General features: G+C 33.9%; 1 protein-coding gene across 1 annotated transcript in view; it reads right to left on the minus strand.

Annotated features, from left to right (window-relative positions):
• Positions 1 to 10,079, minus strand: part of LOC107583225 (protein FAM13A-like) — a 43,998-nt gene extending 33,919 nt beyond the window's left edge. Inside the window, 4 exon segments of the mRNA XM_016269374.1 lie at positions 1,913 to 2,064; positions 5,533 to 5,710; positions 7,934 to 8,143; positions 9,821 to 10,079. Of these exon segments, the coding sequence (XP_016124860.1) occupies positions 1,913 to 2,064; positions 5,533 to 5,710; positions 7,934 to 8,143; positions 9,821 to 10,079 (799 nt within the window).
• Positions 10,080 to 10,987: the final 908 nt, after the last annotated feature.

Raw genomic sequence — 10,987 nt, forward strand, 5'->3', positions numbered from 1 at the left:
TCGGTCTGAAAAGAGAGGTGTGCTCTGATTGGCCAGCTATCCAGTGCGTTGTGATTGGCCGAATACCTCAAGCGTGTGACGGAAATGTTAAGCCCCTACCATACTGTGATGCCATGTCCCGGCGTGACGAGACAAAAACAGTAAAACCCATTATAAACAAGGCATTTGTTCCATCCAGTGGGGACATAACTACTGATTATAATGACTTATACTGTCTTTTTACGCATTGCGTTGCATTGCGCCGCGTAAACATAAAACCATGTCTGCATTTGTGATCGGAGAAATGACAAACAACAAGCGCTACTCTACACTGCTCAAAACTCACGTTTGAATCATCAGTGGCAAATTTTTTAAATATGAAAACATACTTACAGTCTGTGAGTCAGAACAGCCGGCATTGTAGTCTACTCTACAAGGATCAGGAAACAGTCCTCCATAAAATCTGCTGCACACATCTGAATATTTGGGTTGAACTGTTCTGAAACAGTGTTGTAAATACAACTTCACTGATTTCTAGTTGTGTCCTCTTTTGGAAGGCCAAACAAACTATTTTCGCTTTCGCAACGAAACACACAGTGTCTTCACAACATGGCGGCGGCGGTGGCAGCAACAATAAAGTTACGCCTTCTTTCTTTGCGTAAACATTTGGGCGGTGTTATGCAAATCTTCCCACATCGTGACGTAGACATGTGGGGGCGTGTTAGAACGAGGCGTTTTAGGAGGGAGTGGACGAGTCTTAACCTTTAAATAGAATATCTCTTTGGGTTTGATACTTTAGTTTTAGGGATCTTATCTATTCACGAACAGCTTGTAACACTCCAAAGGGAAAGAAACACTTGAAATCATATGACCCCTTTAAAAAAATATGCTGGTGGATTTTCATGTGAGAGGACAACAGAGGATGGAGGGTTTTTTTTATTGGAGTAAGCCTTATGGATTATGGACTCATATTTTGGCCAGAAGTGACATTTTGAAGTTAAAAAAGTTTTAATGATGGATTTGTTTATTACAAATATGCAGCTTTGATCTTATGGCACGTTACACCCCAAAACATTCATTAAGAGAATAGGGACAACCCTTTTAGACCATGCACCGGGCGCGTCGACCATTTTTCCCGTCCTTAAACTAGCAAAAGTGGATTTGGACACGCCTTAAGAGCAATTGCACCGTGCGCTTTAGACCATGCGCTTAGATCGTTAAAATAGGGCACCATGACTTTTTGGACCAGTGTTGTTAGTCTTAACTAAAACTAAAAATTCTAAAAATATTTACAGTAATTGAAATGAATGAAATGTTACCAGAAATAAAATTGAATAGAAAAAACACCTTACTTAACATTTTTATTTTAGTTAGTTGCGAATGCAACATTTCTAACTTTTGTTTAGGTGAAGTACTATTACTAATACTAAAACGGAAATTAAAATTAATTAAAAAAAAGACAAAAAAAACCCGACTAAAACACAACTAAATTAATAAAACAACTAAATGTAAAAGGCAAAGAGAAAATATAAGAACACTAATATAGTGCCGTAATGATACTAACACTGGCTTGGACCCCAATTTTAGTGTGTTTGCATTTACTAATATTATATTGGTCCTTTTCTAACAGTATTCTGTTCCCTTGCACCGAACAATTATAATTATTATTCTTAATTTGAAAAACAATTCAAAATCTTAATAAATACTAAGATAGTAAAGTAAGGATACTAAAACAACACTGGTTTAGACCCCAATTTTAGTTTGTTTGCGTGTACTAAAATGAAATGCCTCCATTTCAACGACTATTCTGTTGCACTGAACAATTATATTTATTATTCTTAAATTATTTTGTCTATGGCATATTAGATGGCTGCCAACCGAAGGCAAGTGAAGTGGCAGTTCAATGGGAGTTAATATGTTTTGTCACTCACACTCACTTTGACCATGATTAGGTTTGAAGGCTTTTCTTCGATCTGTCTTCTCTCCACCACAGGCTTAAATATGGTGCTGCGGTTCTGGATCAACTTGGCCATAATGTTGTTACAGATATTCTGCTCCCGTATACCGTCAAAACCAGATGACACACTACAGAACACACACACACACACACACATGCTGTAAAATCAAAGGTCAAGTGTTGCCACATTAAATGATAAAACCAGGAACAACATTTCCCCCTTTTTTTAGCCCTTTTCAGTAATAAATCATAAGCAATGATATATCACAATCAGTGTTGGGGGTAACGCATTACAATAACGCAAGTTACGTAATCAGATTACTTTTTTTAAGTAACTAGTAAAGTAACACATTACTTTTCAATTTAGTAGGAAATATCTGAGTTACTTTTTGAAACAAGTAACTCCAGTTACTTTTTTCCACTCATGTATTGACTGACAGCTCTTGTGTTGCCATATTGAGAGAAATCGGGAGTACGTGCAGAGCCGTTGTGTGCACTGTGTGAATGTGATGCTTACTGTAAGTTCTACACTAAATATGAACAGATTCAGTACTCCTCAAAATGAATAAAAACAGTCAAATGCAAACATATGCACAATATTATACAAACCTGCAATAATTAAATATGTTAAATAAGACAAATATCATTTATGTATTTAATCCCATTTTATTAACCAATGTCTTTGCTGCTGACCTTCGATGATCCAATTTAACCATACTAAGCAAAAATGACACATTTGTGTTTAAATTTTGTTATTGCTGAATAGTGAACTTTCTTCTCTGCGTCATATTCTTCATGCAATTTGTTTGAGCTGCGCCCTCTACTGTGCAGACGTGAATTTACATTTCCTCATTCATTTCATTTTTGTTGTGAAAGGGCTTTTACATTTTTAAAAGAAGAACTTTTTATATTAAAAACAAACAAATAAGCCCAGCCCAGATTTAAAAAGTAATGCAAAACTAACGCAACGCATTACTTTCCATAAAAAGAAACTAAGTAACGTAATTAGTTACTTTTTTAGGGAGTAACGCAATATTGGAATGCATTACTTTTAAAAGTAACTTTCCCCAACACTGATCACAATCAATCGAGCAATATAATGCAATAAAAATGAATATTTATGAATAAATTAAATTAAATTAATCAAGCAATATGAATGATTCAAAATAAATATTTTACAAAATGAAAATGCAATAAACAACAAAACTAAATCAAGAATAAAACAACTAAATAAAATCTGATAGATTTTTCATTAAATTGTGAAAATAAAAATTGGCATTATGGGATCAAGGTAACATTTTAGAGTCAAATTCAGTTTGCTGTCACCTAGGCAAAAAGGTAAAAAAAAAATATATATATATATTCTCTGAGGCCGCACTGAGATACTATCCCACAATAGAGAGTCATAAAATGTACAGTAAATGCTGCTACTGCATGGGGTCACCGAGTGCTCGTCTGACAGCTGTATTTGTGGTTTAATTATTCCCGACAAAGAGAACATGCTGTACAGAGAAGAAGAGAGGTATGTGCTTAAAACAGGCAACGGTTTTGTCACTTCCACCTCACTGAGCTGAGGTAACACACATCTTGTATGCACAGACGCTGAGGTGTCAAATGCACATGTTATGGTCACAGGGATTCCCTGAAACTGAGAGCTGATATATTATTAGGGGTTGTGTTCATCTTGCAACAGTTGGCAACTTGCTTACAAGTCACTATAAGAAGGAACAAATAAAACAATATTTAAAATGCGTTGATGTAAAAATCAAATAACTTGTATTTTTGTGAAATCACATTACTTTATGTCCAGCCTCCTAAACTACACTGAAAATATTGAAGGGTGTTGGCTTAAATCTGGATATATAGTTAGTACAGCTGTATGCTTTGCATTGTGGGTAGATGGGATCTCTAATAATCTTGGGCTGTTTTTTCTCAGAGCTATTCACTTGTGAATAATCAGCCGGATTACTTCTGTGCCTGAAAATAACAACCAAGTGATTTATGAGCACAGAAAGTATGTTAGTGATATTTGTGTAAGCGCTGAGTCTGACATCGAGTAAAGAATTCCATCTGGACTTTGGCCCCCTCTATTGGAGTCCAAAGCCTGGATAGCTAGACATAAGACCGCCAAAACGTGCACAAAACAAGTATTTCAAAACATTATTTTAATATTACAATGACAATTTAAACCATCAAGATTTTAGGTTAAAATTTATAGGATTCTATCAATGAAAAAGAAAATCATGCTTTGGTAAATCATAATTATGACACAAAATGCTGAAGTTAATGAGATAAAAATGTCAGAATTATAAGATAAAAAGTCCAAATTATGACATACAACTGTAAGTCATAATTAAAAGATAAAAATGGCAAATTTGTGACAAAAAGTCACAAATATGACACTAGTCAACGTTTTTTGGTCATAATTTTGACTTTGACTTATGCCACAATTATGACTTGTTGTTTTAAAAAAAAAAACGAAAAAAGGAAAAAAGTGAAATTACTAGACAAAATTATATGGATTATATATTTTTTTGCAACATAAGAAAAATAGGTCACGCATTAATTCTCACTATTAACTAATTTTTAACTATAACTTCTATCTCAATTCACTCCTAACTTGCTGCTTATTAACAGTTAGTACGGTAGTTGTAAAGTTTAGGTATTGGGTAGGATTAAGGGCTCTAAAATATGATCACACAGAATAAGGCATTAAATATGTGCTATATAAGTACTAATAAACAGCCAACATACTAGTAATAAGCATGCTAATAAGCAACTACACTCTTAAAATTAAAGGTGCTTCACGATGCCATAGAAGAACCTTTTTGTCTAAATGGTTCCATAAAGAACCTTTAACATCTGAAGAACCTTTCTGTTTCACAAAAGCTTCTTTATGGTGAAAGAAGGTTACAAAAAGGTAAGAAAGAGATGGTTCTTTAAAGAACCTTTGACAGAATGGTTCTTTGTGGAACCAAAAATGGTTCTTCTATGGCATCGCTTGAAGAACCTTTTGAAGCACCTTTATTTTTAAGAGTGTAGTTAAAAGTGAGAATTGATCCCTAAAGTATTGCTGGAAAATATCATGCTTTTTTTATATTTAAATAGGCCTGTGATAAGACAAATTAATATTTTATATAATGTCTCAATTAATATGAAGTCATAAAAATTGCATAAGAAGTTACAGTACACCCTGAACAAACAGAATAATTCATCACTGCGCAGGCACTGAAACTATGCTCTACTAACTATGCTGAGTGTGTCTTGGAGACATGAGTACCGATCACTCTGCAATACAGCCAATGAGAAGCAAGACTGAGAACATGACACCCAGAACACATAACATGCCGTTTCTGGCAATGAGCAGATGAAACATAATTCAGACAGCTTGCAGATACAAGCGCAACTCAAGGAAAAACATTTAGAGCTTTCTGCAATTAACTTAAAAAAATAAATACACTGCAGCAAAAGTGAACTTAGATGTAAAGTTAAAGATGATATGATGGGTATCAGATTATGGATCAGTTGATATAATTGATGGAAGAGATAAACATTTCATTGGCTTGCTTGCGTTGAATTGTGTGACTGTGACTTACTGGAAGATGTTGGGCCCGAACACTGTGGCCAGGTTGGTGGCGGTCATGCGGTTATGAGCCTGTTCCTGTTCCACCTGGGACAGGAAGTGACATAAGTAATGCAGGAGACTGTAGTGGATATCTGGCAGCTGGAGTAGGAGCTCACGCAGGTCCTTACAGAAGTCACCCTCACTGGATTCTGACAGAAAGAACAACATAGAAATACAATGAATGACTTAATATGTCAAATAGGAAGATATGAATATAATTAAAATACAAAAGAAATGTGTCCAGTAAAGCAGTAAAGTTAGAATCTTCTGAACAAAGAAGAAACTGTCAAAGAAACTGAAAATATGTGACACAAATTCCAATACATATGAATTGTATAATTAAATATTTTTTTAAAAATATGATCAATCATTAATATTTACAGTAATAATAATAATAATACATTTTAATTAATAATATTGTTATTGTTATATATTTTCTATTTTGGCCTGTTGTCACATAAAACAGTTACTGTATGTCAAACTAACTACATCATTTGCTAAACTATAATAAATACTTTGCAGTAATACAAATTAAATTAGAAATAATTAATTTAAAAAACATAATAATTATTAATCAATTTACATTATTAAAAATAATAAATATTTTCCTAATATTTGTCATTTTTAAGTTTTTGTAATATATTTTCTATTTTAGCTAGTTGTCACATTGAAACGGCTACAAAACAGTAACAGTTACTGGGAAAAACTCGGAAAACACGAAGTGGCAACAAGGAAGTATCGAAGTGGTGATATATATATATATATACACACACATTTGATCAACACAATCTAAATTGATTAAAATATTCATATTAAATATTCAAAAACTCTTTTTTTTCAATTTCAATAACAACAAAAATTTTAAAATATTCATATTTTAATAAATTAATACTAATCACAATTGATTGATTGACAATTGAATCACAGTTCTCAGTTTGAAATCAAATCCAAGAGTTCATCTTAAATTACTGTGCAACTCTACAGTATCTGCATGAACACAAAACCTTCCCAATACAAATATATCTGGTTTAATCCTTGTTTTCTGGCATCCGAGATGCACCATCTGAGCAGGATATAGTGTCTCGCACATGCCACAAAGAGAGGGAGACTGGGACACCAACTGAAAACTGCAGCGAACAATTCTGTCCAGAAACAGCTCAAGGAATAGGGCACCATTACTTCCTTCAGGAATTCTTTTTTGGGAAGCCTTGATATGAAACTGCGGTGTTTATTGGTGCACCGCTGATCTCTGACACCAAGACCACATTAATCAAGCAAAGTCTCCTCTCTGCACATTGCAGAGGTCAGTGAAGTATGATACAGCTGCAAATTCAATATTGTTCTAATTTTAATGGACCCAATAGACGTGAGCCAGTAAATAATGCCATTTATTAAAGCTCTATCTAATCTTTTACACCATTCAGAAGCCAAACTACCGCCTAGAGCTCTTCAGCCAGTGTGAAAACACAGAGCATGATTTAAGGCACTGACTGTGTGATATAGACTAGTCTACACTAAACTCTACTACAGAAGGCTGCTCTGCTCAGTCATTATCCTGACTATGACTCATGAGCTTAAGATAGAACCATAACCTTCACACAAATAATTTCAGCTGATCAATAGCTTAACAGGTTTGACTGGCACTGACCTACTTTGCTATTATGAATTAAACACGTTATAATGTTAATGTAAATAAATATTGTTATATTATATATATATATATTGTGTTCCCCCTAAAAACGTTTTGAGAGCATTGAGCAATGACATTTTTTTTTCTCTCTCTCATTTCAGCTCTTTTTTTTATCACCATGTCCCTTTAAGGGCTCTTGGCTCAGTTCACACGCAAACATTTGAAGATGGAAACACATCTTCGGAGAAAAAAAGTAACACATTTTTATTTTATTTTTTATAATTTTTTAAGTTACATTTTCATTTAGGCTGGCCAATCAAATCAAAGTAGGCGAGGTTTACTGTTCATAAATGTTCCAGGTAAAATGGAATTAGCGAAACGTTAAATATTTGACAACTTTTTTTACGACAGAAATGTTAACTAATACTCAACTTTTTCTCAGATATGGCTGTTTTGAACTGAAAATATGGTATCGCCCTGGCTCATGTAATTCCTAACTGAATGTGACTAGACAAGAAACGTTTTCCACATATTAGGCATACAAATAAAAGTGCATGTGTGCATATTGTTAAATATTATTTGCAAATAGTTCAAAATGGTTACTTCCCAATTATAATTAGATTTAGAATTTGAATAAGATTTTTCCTCCCATGTCCATGAAAAGTACAGTCTTTCAGTTGCCAGTTCAGATGTTTAAGCACTACTCCACACCACCATGAATGAAATCTAGAAGCTGACTCACCCTGGTACAGCTGAATGAGAGGATTGTGGATAGAGGGATGGATGAGAGCTTCAGGTAGATCCCTCAAGAACTGCTTCAGTAAACTGGCTACAGCAAAGGTGTCTGCATCCTGATGTAGATCAACCTCTTCTCCACCATCATACCTCTGCCGCAAGTTATCCACGGTCCGAACGCTGCCGTTTACTCTGAACAGACCCTCCAGAAGAAGACCTGACAGATTGTGACACCATGAGAGAGACAAAGCTCTGTAAGTCATTTTGTAGTTAAAACTAACAACATTTTAGGGGTTTCAACAGGTAATAAACTAACTTATGCCACTCTTAGCTCGATTGCAGAACTATGTAATCTTTATAAATATGGGAAGATATTTGATCAATGTCATAAAATCTACAGAAAAGTCAAGTTCATGTAAAATGCTAGTGCTGACATGTCAAAGGCCCAGTGCAGTGCTTTTCTTCTCTGAAGGGTTATTGCACCATCCAGAGAAAAACAAGTACAACTGCAGCTTCTGGGTTTCAGATTTATCAGAGTACAGTATGGAACAAATATGATAATAAACCATATGTTTAGTAAATTCTAGTCTTTATTAATGAAAGTTGATTTAATGGATAAAATTCTAACACAAGTTATGTTTTTTTGTTAATAGGAAGTGAGAAAATATTTATATTCAGTCTGTCATTATAATGTCCAGTCACTTACCCATTTGATTTTACTTTTAATGTTTTGCACAAATACAATTAGCAGTCATGCTGCTACTTGAATGCACATGTTTCTTCATTTTTATTTAGTTGACCTTGATCCAGTACCCAGTTACCTTAATTGTAATAGTCACAGCTTAGACCTTGTTGGCTAAAGGCTTGGAGCCGTTCACTAAAGCAGTAAAAGCTGTGACTTTATGTTCTTAGACAACATGTACTATTGGCAGGTAAAAAAAAAACAGATTCCTTGCCAGTTCATTTACTTCAGCCAACATGGTCAGAGTGTGCTAACTGTGTCCACAGTATACTTGAAAAAGAAAATGTAATTGCTTTAGAAAAAGTTTGAATTTTGTGTATAGAAAATGCATGTATAAGAATAAAAAAAAAAGATAAAAACATTTTTCTATTTTTTTTTTTATTCTTATACATGCATTTTGTATGACTTCAGATCAACTCAGATAGCATGCCTACAAAAACAGTATAATATTTGTACCTTTAAAAATGCATGTCATACCACAGGTTGACTGTGAATAAAGGTAAAAAATTAAAATAAAGGCAAGGTGATTAAAATGATAAAATAAAGTTTTTTTTTATTGACTAGTCACAGCACCTAAAATGCAGATATATAAATTATAGATTCATAAATGTAGTATAAATTTAACTTATCCTTTAATGTAATATACATTTTGATGATTAAAAAATGTATGTCTATAGTTGGTAAACAACCCATGTCATGTTAAAATAAAAACAGAAAATAATATAATATAAAATAAATCATAAAAGAAAACAGTATTACAGTGTTTTTAACTTGTTGTAAACACAGTGTGTGTGTGTGTGTATAAAGTTTAAGAGAAAAAAATATATAATATTATATTATATTATATTATATTCAAGTTCAAGAGGGCAAAACGAAGTATTCTGCTCTTTGTTATTATAGCACTTGCCGCATCTCTGAAAACAATCATAAATTGCCCAGTAACTCTTAGGCCTGTATCAGACACCTGATGATTTCTTCTTTGTGAAAACGCAGTAGGCCAGGACATGACATGCTATTAGTTGCTTAAAGCATTATAATGGTTCACCAATGAAATACTCGGGTTACTTTTAATTCTTTATCATTGTCCCCAGATCAGATTTCTTCACACCAACCATGATCAGGTCTAACACTTGAGCTGAAAGCAACACTTACCATGCTTTTCCAGATACTCCACCATACTCCGGACAACCACAGGAACCCCGTCCTTGACAAGTCCCAGATCTCTCAACTCCAGCAGGGACACACCGAAGATCTTCTTCCCCCCTGTGGCGGTGGCCGGAGAGAGTTTGTTCATGGGCAGCTGCACCATCCACTTCATGTCCTCCTTAATCTGGACCGCTGCCTTGTTGTGCTTGGAAAAGCAGAAGAGAAAGGAGCAGTCAACCACATCCACCGTTCTGACCGTCTGCATCATAAAGACCCCTAGTCCATATATCAGCCTTTATATCAGAGACTTTTCCCACTGCCGGTGTAGGTGGATCTGTCAGTGGCAGGAAACAGGAGGGAGGGAGTCTAGCATCTGAGTGTGTGTCTACGTCAGGAGAGGTTGCCATGCACCTGTAACCAGGTGAGAGGAAACACACAGCCGCAAGCTGACAGTATATCAAACTCAGCTGTGACTACAGAACAGCGTTTGTTACCGTCTAGAGGAGGAAAGTTTGAATGTTATGCATTCAGGAAGCTATACTGATATGGTGAACAAATGTTTACAATATGATAATATTTTCTAATATATTGTAATAACTACAATAAATTGAAGTGAAACTTTGAACAGGTTTATTAGGTATCACACCTGCAGTATACGCCAGTGTTATTTTAGTTTCATTAATATACTATTATAATTTTTTTTAAATATTTGAATTCAATTAGATTGTTTTATTTTATTTATGTTTTGTTTTTATTTTAATTGTAGTTAGTTTTATTTTTAGTGTGATTTTTTTCATAATAATAATTATATATATATATATATATATACACACACACACATACTCCTTTATTAAATCAAACTATTTGTTCATATATATTTTCAGAAACAAAAAAACGTGATTTTTCAAACTAACTTCAGTTACTGTTTAACTGTTAGATTGATAGTTTACATTATTTATTGATAGTTTAAAAGACATTTACATATATTAATGGTTTACAAATGGTTTACATTGATAAGTAATATGGTGGCCAATAGCAAGTTTTAAATTAGTAGAGAGTATGTTTACATAATATTTTACATCCCTACTGAGAAAAACAACAACAACTTAAACTAGACTTAGACAGGAGACCTAGATCAGCTTAAATTAGCTAAGACCAGCAAACCATTTTAGG

This window comes from Sinocyclocheilus grahami, unplaced genomic scaffold (genome assembly GCF_001515645.1).
Source record: "Sinocyclocheilus grahami isolate Dianchi unplaced genomic scaffold, SAMN03320097.WGS_v1.1 scaffold51.1, whole genome shotgun sequence".
Lineage (NCBI taxonomy): Eukaryota > Metazoa > Chordata > Actinopteri > Cypriniformes > Cyprinidae > Sinocyclocheilus > Sinocyclocheilus grahami.